General features: G+C 41.8%; 2 protein-coding genes across 3 annotated transcripts; one reads left to right on the forward strand and one right to left on the reverse strand.

Moving 5' to 3' along the window:
• Positions 1-1,071: 1,071 nt before the first annotated feature.
• Positions 1,072-3,123, reverse strand: LOC126564620 (protein PTCD3 homolog, mitochondrial). Its single transcript, XM_050221700.1, has one exon. It carries the CDS (start codon positions 3,112-3,114, stop codon positions 1,087-1,089), a length of 2,028 nt encoding a protein of 675 aa, XP_050077657.1. The 5' UTR covers positions 3,115-3,123; the 3' UTR covers positions 1,072-1,086.
• A 977-nt stretch (positions 3,124-4,100) lies between these two features.
• LOC126565510 (uncharacterized) lies at positions 4,101-4,760 on the forward strand. 2 transcript variants are annotated; one of them, XR_007607087.1, is made up of 2 exons: positions 4,101-4,126; positions 4,210-4,378. XR_007607087.1 is itself a non-coding variant. In XM_050222694.1 (2 exons), the coding sequence occupies exons 1-2, from the start codon at positions 4,112-4,114 to the stop codon at positions 4,731-4,733; spliced, it is 510 nt and encodes a 169-aa protein (XP_050078651.1). In that variant the 5' UTR covers positions 4,108-4,111; the 3' UTR covers positions 4,734-4,760. The 2 variants fall into 2 exon arrangements, 1 of the variants encoding a protein (XP_050078651.1); XM_050222694.1 differs by having other exon boundaries at positions 4,108-4,126; positions 4,239-4,760.
• Positions 4,761-18,833: the final 14,073 nt, after the last annotated feature.

The following is an 18,833-nucleotide window of genomic DNA, read 5'->3' on the forward strand; positions in this document are numbered from 1 at the left end:
GAGTTTGAACTTGAGGAAGGGAAAAAGTGTGTGCTTTATGGGCATGTTGGGAGAATGTTTTCTGAGTGGAAGAAATTGTGGAAAGGTATTCAAGTGAATATGTGAGTAGTTAAGGCAACAATTCCATGATAGCTTTTGGCAAGACCGTAAAATGCGAATGCCTGGCGATGATTCAGAATAAGTAGATGACGGTTCGGGATAATATTGATTTGATGGTCAGCGCGTCGTCGTCAGCAGAGACATCTGACTGCCTTCAAAAGGCATATATGTCCAAGGCGGAGGGTCTTATGAACGTTAAAGCATCTAAAATCTAAAGTTAGTTTTTTGTAGGATAGGGCTTAGAGTGTTGGATTGTAACCAAAATGAAGCCATTGAATTCTCCTTTCATCTGTATTCCCCTTAAAGATAGACGGCAACCACTGTTGAAAAAAATAATCTAATATCTGTACGATTTCAACAGTTTCAACGCATGCGAAGGAGATGTCAATGCTATGGATAAAAGGAGCTCCAAACAAAGTCTAAGGACCTTTAGCTATACTTAAACACTTCATCTTAAACATCTGGATCTAGGAATACAGTTTCAAATTAGCACAGTAAAAATGGTCCTGTAGTGAGAAGGTCAGAGCAATATCAGCCACCGAATGGCTCCTTTTGGCTGCGATACTACAGACAATGCGATTTAATACCTATTTAATACGATCAGCTGTTGAGCAGTTGAAAGGAGATCTTAAGGACATTACACGATTTTTATTGACAATTTCTTGATCTTACTCGTGAAATTTCAGATTGATATCGTTATATGACCATAACTGTAACCTCCATAATAGCTGCGCTTTGAAAGAATCCTCTCATCGACGATATTCAATCATCGTCATCATTATCCTCCAAATCTACCAAATAGCTTTACTAACTAAAGCGTGGAACGATTCTCCTCTACAGAAATATTTATTTGAAATAATAGACATTTTCTCAATATCATCTCTCAGATTTTTAATAAGACTTTTACCGGATTCGATGAATAATTTTATTTACCTTCGCTAAATGCTACTGGCTTCGCTTAGTCACTCTGTATATTAAGGTCTAACCTCATTCGCTTCCAGCTGCATCTTCCTTTGGACTAACTGGCTTAATCGCTTCCGCACCGACCAGGCTGCGTATTTTCGACACCTGCGACTGATCCAATGCAAACGAGTTGAATATATGACGACCTATATCCACACTCTCCGCATAGCCGTTCTCGCTACAGTACTGCAGACACTGTATCGCTACCGACGGGGCTCGGTTTGTGATGCATAGGTTAACGAACTCCCGCAGCCCATCCACCCTCGGTTCACCAACAATCGAGTTCTGTTCCTTGCTCAGCTTCGTAAACACACCCGTAGCCTTCTCGTAGTCACCAGCCCGAGCACACAGTAGCAAAACATCACCCAACATCGGCCCGGCCATACCGGTAGATGTAGTGGCACGTGGTGCAGCGGCACGTTCCTCCATACGGTTCCACATGTCCCAAGCGATGTTAGCAAACCGCTGAACCAGATCGGCATGCTTTGGGTCATCCTTCGAGGGTTCGCTCGTGACCATAATGTGCAGCAGCAGATTGAGTAGATTTTCCCGGTTAGTATGATCGAACTGTACCATGTGTGACCACAGCAGCGGTATGTGTTCGATGGCCGTGTTCATCTCAACCGAACGCAAAATGTCCTCCATCACCGACGGTTCCGGCGTGTAGACGTTCGGCACGAGCAGATGGTACGTGTCCAGGAAGCTTTCCAGTGGCTCTGTGGTGGCGAGCAGTGTGAAATAGTGTCGATAGTAGATCGATTCCTTGTACGAGTCCCCGATCAGGTTGTAGTTTTCGCCGTGGTGAAGCAATTGGTTTACCCGTTTGGCAAGCTCCTTGTCGTGCAGATGATTACGGCACACGTCCATCGCCGTCACAAAGAAGAACGTATCCTTCGGATCATGGATGGTAAACTCTTTGCCTTCGATTTCGTTCATGATATCGTGCAGCACGTGACTAACTGGACCTCGTTCGCGACAGAAAATCACCAACATGTAGTACCACGTGGCAAGCGATGGTTCGATGCCGAGCTTTTTAAACTCGGCCAGCGTTTTCAGCGCGTACGTCCGGGGATGATTGTATCCACCGATTGTCGTGACCGTCTGTAGGATGCCATTAAGCGTGCCAAGATTCGGACGCAGTTGCTGCTGCTTCATGGTGGACATCACTTCGCACACTAGATCCCACCGCTTGTCGTAGCTTTCCTTCAGGAACGATGCGATGTGCAGCAGACTGTTGAACGTGTTCGTGTCCAGCTCGATACCCTTTTCGATCGTTTCCTGGTATAGGGCCCATGCTTTTTCTACCTGGAAGAAGCGAGCCATCCCACGGATCATGGCACAGTAGTGCTCTGGGCGTTTCGTTTCCAGTCCATGAAATAGTTCCTCCGCTAGCTCAAAATCTTTCCACGTTTTGCGCTGTCTTTCGCGACCAACCGTACCCTGACGGAACCAACGCTCCTCGATGAATTGTTCCGGAAGTGTATCTTCGTGGTTGTAAAAGCACACCAGTTCCAGCAATTGTTGTTTCAGTTCATCCCCAACCTCTATGCCGCTCTTTTTCAGCAGATTGTAGACGAGAATGGCATCCTTCACCTCCACACTGTCTATAAGCTTCTGCAGATCGGTCGTTTCCACCTTACTCTCCTCGTTATACACCATCGTCGGTACGAACGCTTGTACCGGTGGATCAGCTTCCTTGTGCTGGAACAGATGTGCGTTCTCCTGCCGTATCCAGTGTGCCGCCTTTCGACCAGCTTCCTGTGCCAAGGCGAACGTTTTCTTGTTCGCGTTCGAGGTCGGTATCAGGTACGGATCGTCATGATATTTGTAGTGCGGTGCAGTCGGATCAAAACCAACCGTGGCGGAAAGTGCCATCAATATATCGGTTGGCCCACGTTCGATCCGGTTCGGTATCACTATCTTCTCTTTGGGGACACCGGTTTCGGTCGAGGATGAAGAAGCCGGCTGACTTCTTAACACTTTTCCGTACCCTGGTGCTGGGTTGCGCGAGTGTAACCGTAATCGGTATATCGATTTCCACAAATGATTCATATTTTTAAGTACTAAACGCGTGAAAATGGGGAAAAAATACTTCTGGAAATGTAGCTCGTCGGCTTTCTTGCGCAAAACACCTTTTCGACACAACAAAAACAACATGTGTTATGTCACGGGCGTAAACTGTCAAACGAGCATTTGTTTGTCGACAGCGCCACCTATATGTGAGATATTTCAACTGGTGTAGGTAACAATTTGAAAAATGCTTCGAACCGGTAAACTCAACTCGTGCTCTTGGAAATAAATAAATTAGCTGCAGTTAATTAAAATTTCATACAGCTTTGAAAAAGTGAGCAACACCTGAGAAGATGAAAATAAATGAATAAATAGATGAAAGTATTTGTAAAAAAATCATAATATTTGCCTCACACGATTACGAAGTAAACATTCTAGAATCCATACCAGTCGTCACGCTCAGTTACAAGCAACTTAAATGCGACGCACAAACATAGAAACTGTGATGTTCCATTTTCTGCCCCACTCTCAATCAACAAGTCATATGACGGGCCGGCACAATCGCACATGTGTGTGTCCTTCATTAGTAACAGCACATAAAATATAGTTACCAGCGTTAGTTTTTTTTTTTTTCACAATACTGGCGGCCCTAGCCCGCCAATAATATTGACCCTTTTTATCGATTAACTACAATCCCCCATTCTGTGTTGGTGTTTTTACCGATTGAATCATTTCATAGTGCACGTCAGAAAGACGCTGCGCGACAGAAACGCTACAAATATACACTCCCACCTGACCCGACATTCACTATTAACGATCGTATATTAGCGAGTGGATGCTAATTGTTCCTCTAGCTTATCGCGAACTTTGCTTCCCCGATCGGTACGATAAAGCAGCACATTGATATATTGGCGAATGTAGTCCATATCAAGACTTCTATCAGATCAGTACGTACGTGCGTAATTTGCGAAAGTGTTTTAAAACTTCAAGTTTTGTAACCCTAAATAAAGAGACACTCGTCCTACACTAGCTCCACAAGATGTCTGAAACGCAAGTAAGTATTGGGTCTTAAACCCGAACGGAGAATCCTTCCTTCCGCGCCGTGTGTGTTCAAAGTGGCACAAAGATTTTGATCAGTTTTTGGTGTGTTTATCCGTGTGTTGCAGTTTGTGTGCGATCTGTGCGGTCAGCGCTACTCCACGTTCGAGATCCTGATGACGCACAACCGGTTGAAGCACTATCACACGATCAAGTTCGGTTGTGGATACTGCAACGAGACGTTCCGCCATGAGGATGATCTGTACTGCCACTTCGTCCTGACGCATCATGTCGATCCGTACGCAAAGACAAGGTGTAACAGTAGTGAGTCGGAAGCAGAGTCTGAGGTGTACGGTAGTCCGCGGGATACGCTTATCCAACAGGCAGAGGAAACGTGTGGCCAGATGCGTTTGATCAGTGAAAGTGACGATGGAATGGAATCGATTGGTAGCTGCTCGGGTGAGAGTTCGGATGAGGAAGCGAGCAGTGATCTGGAGCTAAACTACAACGAGCTGTACATGAGACGGAAACGCAGTGCTATGACGCAGGAAGAAATATCGGAGCTGACTGACGTGTTTAAGAAGTCGGTCCAGTCGACCTACTCGACGAAGCTGCGATTATAGCAAAAGGGGTGACATTGATAGCCTGTAAATAGCACACTAATTCCTATTGTGAAGGACAGTTGATCTACACATAAGTCATCGCTGCGCGAGGGTTGGTCATACATCAAGCAGGTAGTCATGCGATGCAATTAGCTTCTCGCTAACATTTTTTCTTGTCTGTGAAGAAAAAGAAAATCCACCGTATCATAATTCGTTAATCGAGGATCGCGAAGATCACGCTTTCTGGCATCTGGAGAGCGTCGACGATATTACACTTAGCACTTAGGATGGGAATGGAGCCAAACTTGCCGGCCTATCGCTTGGGGGCCTATCTATTCTCCCGTTTTGGTCACAGCCGCACTCGAACCAGTTGTGTCAATAGAGGAAGAGCGCAGAACAGCTCCCCATTGTCGTTGTCATCGTTAATGGTGGTGTGAAATAATTTGTCGCAAATATTATGATTGTCATTGGCCGATGGTTTGATGTTGCGCCTCCAGCTTTCCAGACAGGCCAAGCTCTCCCTGTCATGTTCGCATTGTTTGGTGCATTTATCGCATTTCCGACGTTGTTACCGTGCGCGAACTTACTTCAGTGTGAAATGACCCCCGGAAACTGTACCCTCATCCGTTGGAAGCGGGAAAGCGGGAGCATGCCGAGTGGGTGCGGTAATTGCAAAGGTGACGACACGGAATGTCACCAACATCTCGGGAAGATCAGCCCGAGGTGTGGAGCGGAGGCACTGCTTAATGGTGATGTTTTATTTGGGAAGAAAATATTGTCGGAAATAAGAGCATAAAGTGTAGCGATAAGAAACCATGAAAACTGGACAAATAAATGAACTTTAAGTCAACGTGATTGCCCGCAGTTTGGAGCCTGTTTTTTTTTTTCTTTTTAGCAGACACGCACCGACAATGGTTTTCGTCTGAACGGTTGTTTGTGGTACGAGGAAGGACATAACGTGACGCGGACTCTCTCCAACTCTCCTCAACCAATGTATGGCCGGGTGTGTAATTATGGACCCTCTGTTAATGTTAATGATAATGCATCGGAAGAAACCATTGAAATTGAACGGAGGGAGACGAGATAAATAAATAAAAAGAAATCACGCCACCAACCACCGCACACACACACACAGTACAAGGAAGATGCCGTGTAACGGTCTTCTTACCGGGCATCCGGGCGTACCAAACATTATCAGAACCTTCGACCTGGCCTTCCACGGCACCGCTCTGTTGCAGGTTAAGGAGCGAGGTTTTAATGCTACACCCAGCATCGTCCAACCCTGATGATATGCCATCCCTGCCGGCAGGATGGATTCGGTTTTCAATAAAAATAAGATATGAAAAAGCATCACATAAATGGCGCACACTGTGTGGCTTATATTTATGATGTACTTCTTGTGCTTCCTTTTATTGCACTTTGGCTCAGACTCCAGACCCAGACATATTTTTGCCTCATTACATTCGGACTTCATGGTCGTGTGCTTTTGTACGGGTTTTCCCCTCTTTCCTTTAGCTGTGTGCCTACCGCTTCAGCTACAGGTCGTTATTAGTCATAAACGTAAACGATGAACACCGGTCGGCCGGGAATGTATGAATGGCCGGAGTGATGACTGGACGGTGATCATTAGGAAGCGTTTTACTACACGGCCTCGCTAAAAACAGGAACAGGTTTAGTAATAAAAGATGTTTCATACACCATTCTTTCTTTTAAGTTTTTCTGATAGCAGAAAAGATGGATAATAATTTCCCAGAGCTCTAAACTCGCTTCTACAAAACGAATACTCCCAAAGTTGATTAAAGTTCTTATACATCCCTTCAGATCCTTCCGCGTGGTATACGTTTCGCTTTCAGTAGTTGCGGCCATGTCAGGGAAATAATGTGCGAATGTGCGACACCGCGTGTCAAATGGTCATAAACATTACCTCAAAAATTATAGTCGTCAGGCTTTTAAATGTCAGCTAGCTGGGTGGGTAATTTCCTTATTACGCACAATTAAGATTACCCGGATCGTTTGGGTTTCGGTGGTTTGTGGTTTTCTCCCGATTGGATGGATGGTTATTGTTTCGACCACCTGGTGACGAGGGATCTTGTTTATGAACAATATTGATACATTGGTTTATGCTTTATTAAAGATAGCGGTTATTGCTTCGGGTGGTTGAGCTCAATATGTTGTAAGTTATGTTGTAAGAGCTCGATATGTTGGTGTATCTCTTAAAGCAACCTAGCAAGTATGCAGTTTTCAATTAAACAATTTTAAGGACACTGAATATAATCAACGAGAGGTATTTTTATCAAAACATATGAAACAAAGCTTTTTCAACCAATTATAGAACTTCAAGCATAATTGCGATACCAGGGCCCTGCTAAGCTCACGCCGTCCATCATATGTCTTGCTAGACTTGCCTACACCACGTAGCTGGATAGCCAGCCCTCACTACGGGAGGACGGTTCGGATGGAATTTGAAGTCTGGTCCTGCCGTGTAAAGACCAGCGCCGTTATGGCCTTACCACCGGGGGTACACCACTTTTGTAACCCGTAAGCGGACGTTTCTACTATATAAAAGCCAAGTGATGAGCTGTGGTTTATTAGGGAGAGCCAAGTGACCTCTTTCTGATTATGATCCGTTCGATCTCCTTTACTCAGCCAGCCTAACTATACAGCAGTCTTTAAGTCTTCGAATGAAATTTTTTTTTTTTTGAATCGTAATAGAGTGTAACAGAAAAAGGAGGACAATTTAAGAAGATTTTACGTCAAGAATTTCAAGCATCTGCTTTAGATGAAATAAAAGAGCAGTTAACCACGAGTTTTATGGTGGGGTCCTTCCTCAAGAAACAGTCAGGTTTTTACTGACTAAAACGTCCGTTACCCTTTACCAAACGTTTCCAGGTCAAGCTAGGTCCAGCTAGGGTGTTTGTGTAGAAATCTAAGGTTTGATTCTATTCTAAAGATGTTGTGTATCCCGCAAGAATCGGTTCGCTTTGAATACTTGGTTAAGGTAGTCTGATACCTAGACAAGTCTCAATATCGTCTCGGCAATTACGTCCCAATTTCTCCGCATGGAGCACATAATTCCAGCTTTGCCATTGATGTGACGGTTTCAGCAATTGGGCATCCCAATAATCCATATTCGGGTATTTCCCGGACATGACTTAACATAATTTTTTTTATATTTGTTATAATTACGTAGAAAGTGTTCATTAAAAATTGTAAATGTATGTAAATTCCCTAATAATCTATTAGAGAATAACAGATGTTATTCCCTAATAGGTGTCCATCAGAGCCAAAGCGTTTTTACATCTTAATAGAATGTTGTCTTTGTAATCATCAAACGTATCACTATTGTTATTCAAATGTTCGTCTGGATTACCAAACACAGAGTGAAATGTTTAATCAAACGATGTACACACTACCAACTACCACGTTTTTAACACCTTTTTATGATGTGTTTAGCACATAGCTATCAGTATCTTTCTTTTTACTCATGCATAACAGCAATTGTGGCAAATAAGGGCAAACCAGAGATTGTCCATGAACTACAGTACGTTAAAGATGGATTATTACAAACTAAAGATTTTCAAATTTAAGTTTATTTATATAAATATGCCTTTATTTTTATTACTTTTAATTTAACTATATTGATTAATCTAAACACTAACGTATACGGCAATAAGGAGAAGGAAATGATAACGATTCAATAAGGGTTAACGTTAAAGACACGGCAAGTGTTAAAAATGATGTGAATATCGAATAGATGGAAAAGGTTGTTGAAGGACAGAAGCCACACGAGAAACGTCCTGTTGGAGCCATACGTTCGAGGACCTGGGCCAGGCCAAGCATTTGACGATTAATTCCATAAGATTTCATTTAGGAAAACAGATGTCCTTAAAAACGTCTCAACACAATTCAAAGTAGCGCTAAATCTTATCGTTATAGTGGACTAAATTTTATCAATAGGACTCCAAATGCAGCATACAGATTCAATAAAGCTACATAATAGCGCTACTATTATTATTTGAAGTAGCTTAACCCCCTCTGTCAGAACCTTATAATAATTCAAAATTTGTTTTACTCCTATGTTGGTGGACAACAAAACCTCCAAGTGTTCCCTTAGTCTACTTTTTTTCTTTTGCTGGAATATCAATGGATGTACAATAAGTACTTAATTGTGGCCCCAAGTCCATATTTCTGATATAATAGCAGTAATTCTTGTTCACAGCTGGCGTATGTGGGTCAAAAGAGTATCCCTATTGACAAAATTGCTTTAATAACCACTACTAAGGGATTTTACAATACAAATTTGCATTAGTAGTGCCTTCTTTGACAGATTCACGTAGATAGGAAAAGGGATGCACAATGTTCAATCCTGTTAAAGCTCTCTGATCGCAGTGGTTTGAAGGATGTCCAATATGGCAACTGTCAGCTTGATCTTTGTGAAATAGAATCACGCCAATCCTCGATTGCGAGACACTTAGCTCTTTTCGTTTCCAGTTATACCAATTTGAATCCTGGTATCCAAGAGAGGACAAGTTTTCTGTCTTCTATGGTGGAGTAGATGGCTTGGAAACGCAATGTTTACAGATGGAGACCTTCCTCTGGACCTTCAGCACACTAGTTGTGTTAGTAAAGCTATGTTTAGTTCTGTCCACTATGGTGGTATCTGCTGATACAATAGATTCTTCAGAGAATGTGGAAACTTTATCAGGAAAATTTACATTACAGCTTAAAATGGAGGATACAATTCCACTGCTTACTGTTGTTTGCAATCAATATAAATTTTGTGATAAATTTCAAATAGCATTTTTTGGCTGAAACTGTTTTAGAAAAGTTCAGTTTTTTGTTAGTTTATCATAATACTATAATCTGTTTTTGATATGAATGAGTGTAGCAATTTGCGGTGTGTAATATCCTGTAATTTGTTTAAATCAATTATTCGCTTTTTATTACTGTGATTTATTGGCATTGGCTTTGTCTTGGAGTTTCCCTCCTGCGTTGACTGCAACCGACATATGTTTTGGACTTAAAAAAAATACCCATTTATTGAAATTCTGTTCCAAAGTGTAACGTAAAGATTGATCTATCCACACACACATTACTTTCGGCAAGCAACATTATTTGTTTTGACTGTGTACTGCTTTCAATTTGCTCACGCAAAGTAAAACAACATTAATCATCGATCAAATAAAGCCTTTTTCTTCGCCATGCTCCATGTTCGGTTTCGGGTTGGCACATGAAAAGAAAACCTCCAAAACTTTACAATTGTACGGGTTTTTGAAAGAAAAACGCTTCGTGTACGATTTTGGAATAAAACCAACCACAAACACGTATGCGATTATTGATGGTTTGTTGAGCTGCATCGCATCGATCAACACAGTCAACACAGGGGGAATGTTGTAATATGCGTCATGCATGGCGACATTGTAGCACCAACCGACCTACCTTCCGCGCGAGTTTTTTCCTCCTCTATTCTTCCGCACTGTGAACAAACAACCACTTTTGCTTCAAAGCTACTGAGCTCCATGGCTCCAATCGACTGTGGTTGCCACCCTTGAAACGGATTGATCTTTCTTGATCGCTCTTTGTTCGTTCGCTGGGTGCTGTGAAGAAGCTGCGCTCGGCGGTAAGCTGATGGTTATTCTCAAACGATTCGTCAATATAAATCAATCACTTCCGATGGTTACCAGCACAGCAACGCCAAAAACCCTGGATGAAATGGTTGTGAGTACATAGAGAGACCTTTTTTTTTTGGAAGCTGTGGTACTCTTCATGCAAAAACTGATGTTATCAGGGCACGAGTTTGCTTAGGGCTACTGCGCGGATTAACACTCAAGGGGCGCATTAGTGCGGTGGTAAAAATATCTTTCTCCAAAGCAAAAAAAAAAATGAAAATATCGATTTTATTACCTTCCAGGTTTCGTCGTTTTTTCTTTCGCCCCTTGCATGAAGCGTGGATGGAAATAATCAAGCTTCCTTCCCTAGCCCAAACAAAACTCGAAAAAAAAGGGGAGGTTTACTCGGGTGTAGCAATAAAAAAGCCGGAACCACCCTTAATGCCAAACCTGGCAGCAACGCACACGACGTAGTATATCATTCGGAAGGTTTATATGCAAAGCTGACCTTTATTTGTTGCTGTGTTTAAGTGAAGATGTTACCGTTCTTTTTGTGTGTGCGTTGGCTTTTGTTCTCAGGGTCGGAACTTTAAACCGATCAGTCCACGAAGGTCCATGGTGAGCATTATCCCCGAGTTTTTCCATCAGTCCTCAGAGCCAAGCCTTCAAGAAGCGTGTGCGCGCAATTTTTACGACACTTTTCCGATAAAGTCTTGCGTCGCTTTGTTGAGACGTATCGCACTGAGCCACTGTGTTTCGATTTTCGTGCGAAAATCAAATAAACCATTAAAGTTTAATTATCGAGAAATTATTTACGACCGGGCCCGAACGAGGTCCAGCTGGTTGGGATCGGAGTGCCCGCACCGTGGCATCTCGTTATCTGCTGCGCACACAGCACGACTGTGTCCCAAGCCGTCTTGAAGACACGTGTTACTCGACGATGGTGCAAGACGGCCGATTATCACCCAAGACTCCGATGGCTGTCCGGTGCGTATAGTTTGCGCGCATTTTGTAATAAAATTTAATCGATTACATCGTCACGACGAACGGCGGTGGTGATGGTGAGCGAATCGAAAAGGAATCCGTGGCTCTGACTACGTGCCGGTTCGAGTTGGAGTCGGGTGGGAACAACACACGAAAAAAAGGGAAATCCTTACGCTTACGGACTACGGTTTCTTTTGTTTTCGCTTTCGTACTCTACTGTCCGATGTCTTTTTCAATCTCGTGAGATTTCTCAATCAGTCGCTGGTTTCGCACACTTTTTCGCTTGCTTTCTTTCTGTCTTACCTTCTTTTGGCTGAGGCAAGCTTGTCCTGCTCGTTGGATAAATTTGGAAGTTGTTATGGACAAATAATTACTCCCGTACGGCTGCCTCGGTAGTTACCACGGTCTTCGCACAGTGTTTCGCTTTAGTTTGTCCCTTTCATGTGGTTGTTTTTTTTTGTGTCTGAAGGTTTTCAGTCTTCGGAATGGGAGCATGAAGCTGGTGGATGAATAAGATATCGAATAAAATTAAGACTTCTGATGAAGGATGGCTGTCATTGATGCTGTAGCTTTTGGCACGATGAAGTTGAAAGTTCAATGAAATTTGTCGTCTTTTAATTGAGTTTTTTGTACATTTCATGTTTTGCATTCCCTCCTTTTTTATCTTTTTTGTATTTATTGCTTTATTTATTTCCTATTGTTGTCAACACGTTTTCTATTCAATACGAAAAGGTGCCTTTTTTTGTTTAGTTCGAAAACTTTTTCAATAATGGTTAAACAGTGTGAAGCTACATTGATCATCGTTTGCTAGCACGATGCACCACAGCTGACACCACGGAGACAGAATGTAAATGTTATAGTGTTTGAGTTATTTATGCAAATTTTGCTCATCCCTATACCGACTGCATCCGACGGTTGGCGAGACCGTTCGAGATCGTTCAATGCGATGGAATCTGTCCAACAGACTGCTTGCTGTTGGCTTTGTTTGCGTTTGTTTTGAAACACCGCGGTGTGATGATAGTGGGAAAATTGCAAATCAAAATCCAAGTTGATTTTAGCTAAAAGTTTTGGTGTTGGTTTGTTTTAATCTCGTTGTTTGCTTTATTTTAATTACTGTTAAATTTTTGGAAGTTGATAAATTGATCTTTGGATGGGTTCGTTTGCAATTTACTTTAAATTTATCATTACTTTTATTCTTTACGTTATAATTTTGTGGAATTTTAAACTGCTTGATGCAAACGATTTAAGCTGTTTTTTTTTCGTTTATATTTTCTTCTTTCACTTTATTTGGCAGAACTCTGGCGTTTTAATATCAATTTTGTTTTATTTTGTTTCTTTTACCATATTTTAGCTTATTTTTTTAATTTGATAGGTGGTGCTGATGTGGTTAAATAATTTTAAGACTAAAAGGAATCTCTGACCGATGAGACCCTCCAGACCAGCGAGGGCTCAGGCGGTCCACAACTCCGCCAATAAGTTAATGAGCCACTGAAATTTATTCTATTGAAAAATGGCGGGACGTCGTCTAGTCCATAAGTTAGTTTCTCAATATTAGAATAGTACAAGCTGTAGCACACAGTTTTCGCCTAGCCTAGAATCGGTTTATTCTAGTTAGTTGTAATGGGGGCCAAATCACGGTAGCAAATTCAACCATTAGGCGAATGACAGAACAGTAGAAAGATATCAAAAAGAAATCATCAAAATGATTGTGTAATTTCAATTTACTATCTACAAAAAAAAAAAAAAAACGTCTCAACTCGCAATCGAAATTATTGTATTTTTAACTCGTATTTTTAACAAGAACGCTTCCCTGAGGAATACTGAGTTGTACAACTCAGGTGTTGTTGTAAAATTTTCGTGTTTGAATTTTGATAATGAGACGCCTATCTTCACTATCGTATTCTACTAATCAAGGTAAAAAAAACTGTTGCGCTCAATCGAAATCAACACAGTATTTGATGAGTTCATCAAAAAATTGTGTTTAGACTGGTAGAATTCTGTTCAAATGCTTTTCAGTTTCGTCAAGACACATGCTAAGTTCGTGCCAATAGATCTATTCGGAAGAAAACAATGCAGCTCAGTTCTGATGGTGTGTTTGAGACCATGAAGTTATTATTAGCATAATTTAAATAAAGTATGATTCTGTATTGATTCGTATTTTTTATCAAGGATCATAGGGTCTTGACTTGACTCAGGTTTTACCTTTAACTCTCATATAGATGACTATTCAACAACGTAGTATCGGCAAGTCTAGTAAGTCATGCGATATTCGGCTTTAAGCCAAGAAGAAGGAGAAGATATATTTTCTTATCAACTCGGCTTGTGAAGTTCTCGGTTTGCTAAAACGAATTATCTGGAACATTACCGATCTCTTTCTGCATTAACGTGCTCTTCTGCTGGCTCACGAACTAACCAGCAACTGGAGTACTGTGCGGAATTTTTTGTTTCCACCGCTAGAATACACATCGATCGTGGCTAACAGGACCAGAGGACCTTGCGCAGGTTCACTTTCCGTAAATATCCTTGTTAAAATTCCTTTGCACAACCCGATTACGTATCCGGGTGTCGTGTCTTGGGCCTGGAAATTATAGAAGACCGTCGCTCCCACGCTCAATTGTTATTGATTTTGCCCTACTATTGAATTGTATCGATGCTCCCGATCTCTTATGTGCGATCCCTACACACTTTTTAACATATGCGTCAATGCGTACTGCAATCGGCCTTAACAAGTCCATGTTTTGCCTTCGATCGACTCTTTCCATATCCACATGCATTCTCAAGCCTACATTAGTAATTCTAGTTTTAAGTATAGTTGGTGTAACATGCTAGCAGACAACTTCGTGAATTATACTAATAATAATAATAATAATTGAAGACAGATGATACAAATGTTTGTACAAATTAAATTGACCACCTTTTGGTTCCTTACTAAATTGAATTCATAGATGAGAAGCATACACACACAGGTATGCCATAAATTTGCAACAAATACGACACAATTTGCTTAAGTATAATCCTCTTGCCATACCTTGTACGTTACAAGTACAACGTACAATCTATAAAAGCCTTCTTAACATTCCACTCATACACTGTTTCTCATAAGAACGGTAATTAGGCCACAATTATGATGCTTGTAAAGCTTCCATTCTGTAGCGTAGCCTCAAGAAAAGCTTTTTCTCACTCAGTCCAAAACAGTGCTAGCACGTACAACGACGTAGCGCTTCTCGGCCTTTCAACAGTACCACAAACGGGTGGTTTCAATGTCTAAAATACATGCCATGACAGCGTGCACAGCAAGCATCGAGAGTGCCAGTTGATAGTTTCACTAATTATCATCCCACCAGTGCCATCTGCAGTTTGTCTGCTTGTTTTCAGTTTTGGCACGCGATGGGCACACGAACCACAAAGTCGAACAGTCGAACGCGCGGTGATGAAAAGATCACGATTTGACGAACTGATTTTCAGCTGAACGCTTCGCTAAAACTCACTCAAGGATGTCTGTAAGACGATGAGGGTTCCAGTGGGAGTAAGCTTTTAAATTATTTTATGAACGAACGCCTCGACACATGGACAATGACGTAAAGAAATTGGAATTATTAAGAATGTTGTACCACTATTCACCGGATTTAAGAAAACTTCTACGATTTCCTCAATCGATATTTCTCGGTTGAATGCATCGAATCCCAAAGGTACAGTTTCGTGTGATTAAACGAGTGATAAACCACTTTTTAACGCACAGGCAACGCGCCCTTGAAATTGAAGATTAACGTTACAACGAGCCTAAACCGTTCGGTAGCGTGCTAAATTTGCCGGCTCTGGGAATTGATGGGTGGCTTTCGGAGTTCAACGGGAAAACGGTTCAAAACCGGCACCATAACTAACGGACTTCAACTTTATCGCCCGAATGGCACTCACCGGGACATCGGGACATAAAATGACAACCGTACCGTGACAGAGTAGTTAGAAGTTTGCCAAGCAGTCCCCGGACTGCGACACGTTTCGATGGAGACGCACAGTACTTTGAAGCTTTTGTTTTGGTTGTTTATTTGATCGTTGTCTGTCGGTTTCCGGCTGATGTGCTACGGTTCAGTGGTTAAGTAATCAACAACAAAACAACAACAACAGGAACTTTTTAAAGTTTGCACCATAATCGAAATCAACTGCTGGAAATGGGGATGGGTAGGGGAGATAATGCGTTAAGGAGCTTTTATGTTCCGCGAATGATTACTTCGGTAGCAGATATTTGCGAGCTGCTTAGGCATGTAAGATGGGACAGAAAGCGTGTTTTAATCGGGACTTAAAACTGATGCGTAGTAATGGGAAAATCGAAATAAGTAGTTGCATTTTATTGCGGTTTTCTCGGGCGGGACCATTAAAATCTTTTCAATTACGGAATGTCATCTCTTGGAAGCAAGTTATAAAATTCGATAATCGATTGAGTTTTATAAACATAGCTTCAGTTTGAACTAAGGAGGATTTATTATCTAAACGATCAATATGTAAAGATTGCGGCCCTGTGTTTCAAAGGATTATCTGGACCCTTACTAGCACAACAAGCACATAGAGGAGAGCAAGAAAATTAAGAGAAGAGGACAGGTAAAGGATGTGAAAGAAGAACTCAGATCCAGATACACTATGTTAGTGGATTATTGTTGCGAGCATTTTAAAGTCTTCTGCTAATAGAAAGATGGTCATCTTTCCGTCGCTGCAGCAGATATTTTCCTCCGCAAATCTCATGTTCAGTATGATGTTTTAATTAGCCCCTAGAAAAACCGTCTCATAGGAAGCTACAACAGCCTTGATGTTGAAGATATGTACTGAATACTGTGGATATCCTCGAGGTCGATCTCCAATCGCTTCTCTTTCTGTGTCAGCCTTGCGCACCATTTCAACCATCTTTTCCTACCAACAAGCAATCATAAGCGAGGTCTCCGTGAGCATCGGAGGGTTTTTTGAGAATCTTATAATTCACTTTGTAAAAAGGCTCTCGATAAGTGATTGCAAGAAAAATCCCAAGCAATCACATAGTTAATGTATGAATCCCTCCTATGAAAGTCCTTTAGTTGGGTGTGTAAATGATTGGAATGAATCCAGAACATCACCGTCGTATACGCAGGGTTTGAATCCCTGTCAAAGAAGGTTCCCTATCCTGTGAGGCCCCCTGATTGGTGAAGCTCTTATCCTCGGCGAGGCCCCTCATGGTCCACGAAGGCCCCCCTGTTCGACTGGGTCGCTCGGTCCAAAAGGTATCCCTTGTCGGCGAGGCCTCTGGCAGTCGCCACCTCCGCCCATAGGTTAAATTGCAATTTTTTAACAAAAAGCAATATTATTGTGCTTTAAGTGGGCTTCTGATTTGCGTCAGTCCTGTTCGCCATGTAACATGGATTATTCCTCAAACGTTCATTTTCTAAAAACGTGCCTCATCGACGATCGATTCGATTTTTGTAAGAGAAATCATGATTCTGGGGCCGTAGCTGATGCCATTTCTATTGAACTAAAAGTAGCTTTCGACTCGATGTCTCGTTCTGCTCCCTTGTCTTAAAATTTCTCCAGGACAGCAAACTTAGTCTACTGTTATTTCTGGTTTGCATATTGACGCATCAGCTCTCCTTGAGGAGTTTAGAGAACATGCCATGGGAAATAATAAGTATTACACCATGTAGAATAGCGCTTGGACAGTAAGATATCATGGGTAAAATCGTTAACGAAAACTTTTTTAAGTTAGGTCTGACTTGTTAATGGTTTAATATTTAGAACATTCATTAAGAGAGGGAATATACAATACATGGGTTTTAAATTCAATAAGCTTTGGTTGCTTGAGGACGGATTATAACATTCTAGATTCTAATCCTAATTTTTGGTAATGTGCTAAATGATAAACCCCAGATGTGTTCATAATGTATTGAATTATTATTAAATATATCATTATTTAGAAATGGTCATACAATTTAAATTTCTAATTAAGATTATCTTTAAAGAAGATTCTTTTCATACAAAAAATCGGTATCTTGGATAAAAAAAATCAATCCTGATACGCCTCTACAATGTCGCAATATTCTTCTTCTATTTTTCTCCTTGAAGTCCTGCCATATGAAAGATTGTGTTTTCCTTTTTCATCAAAGTTTCCCAAAACCGTCACACCCTGGTTTGACGCTGATTACACTCAATTAACCAGTATCGACGTGATAAAGGCGACAGCCCGAAAATAAAACCCAAAAAAGCGTCAACTCTAAAACACCGTTCAAGGTTCAGATCTTATCGTTGCTTGTGCACCAGGAAAGCCCACAAGGCTCTTCAGCTCTTGCCCGCAGCCGTACCTATAGCCTCAGGTCTGCCCTTCAACCATTTTCCTTGAATGGAAGGCGACGGTTCAAAAACACTACCTGGGATGGAGCAGCAGTACACATCACGGTAACCGTTTTGGGGCAGGTTCTTCGTGAAAATTAAGAAATAAAACAACAAACAGAAACGCATTTTGTGGCCGTCATTTTATTTTTTTTGCTTTGTCCCCGAGGAACTGCTTCCTTCTCATTCATTCGTCGCTTTCTACCGGTTTGCGGCACGGGTGTGTTTACGGTCGGTGTAAAGTGCAACACAATAAATCTTGTCCTATTTTATCCCCTCTTGCTTCGGGATTGGAACATCCACTTGGTTCCCTTTTTTTTCGCGGCGGTTCAGTAGCTCGTTCGCATATAATTTTTTTTCTTTCGAGATATATTACTTCATCCCATATCCGCAAAGTGGAGAAGTTTTTTGAAAAGCTTTAAAGTAAAAATATCCCCCGACTTTGCTTTCCGCTTGCGGGCGCTTCGCTTCCAAGTCGACGCCACCATTATCGTAAATAAATTAAAAAACATAAATGAATATTAATCGACGATTATTATTATGTTTCACGACGTGAATTTATCATTCACCGCGCACCGATGCCTTTAAAAGGATCTCTCAAGCGTCCGGTGGCGGGATCGATTGTTGCCGCTTGATGTGTCGCGCAAGTGGCCCCACTATTTGTTACCTGGTTTTACAAACGTGTGAATTTATGCATGTTCCTCTTATGCGTGAAGCTTCATACACTGTCACATAAGATATTGCACTGAACAGGTTGAGCAGGGCTGAGTTTCCTTTTTTTTTGTCCTCCTTGGAAAGCTTCCTTACCTCTCGATACTGTGCTGGCCTTCTGTGCACCCCGATAATGGAAGATAAATTGACAAAGCGCGTGCTTGAGAGCCTCCGGCTTCGGCTTGGGGTGTGATTTATTTGGCCATTAAGTCTCCCATCGATGTATCGGGGTTCGTTGGGTGACATTCCGCAGGTGAGACACTGCCCTAGCCTCTACGGGAGCAGAGGACACACTGTCACGGTTTTCACTTCACCATATAGGGGGAAATAATTACTCGACCAGTATTGTACAGGTAACCGGGACCAAACCTTACCGACCGACTTACCTTTTGACCGAACCGGATTGAGTTTATCACCAGGACCCGATCTGACCCGGGATCGATTATGCTTCCCCCGGCCAGTTGCAGCAAAT

The sequence above is a fragment of the Anopheles maculipalpis genome, chromosome 3RL (genome assembly GCF_943734695.1).
Source record: "Anopheles maculipalpis chromosome 3RL, idAnoMacuDA_375_x, whole genome shotgun sequence".
Classification (NCBI taxonomy): domain Eukaryota; kingdom Metazoa; phylum Arthropoda; class Insecta; order Diptera; family Culicidae; genus Anopheles; species Anopheles maculipalpis.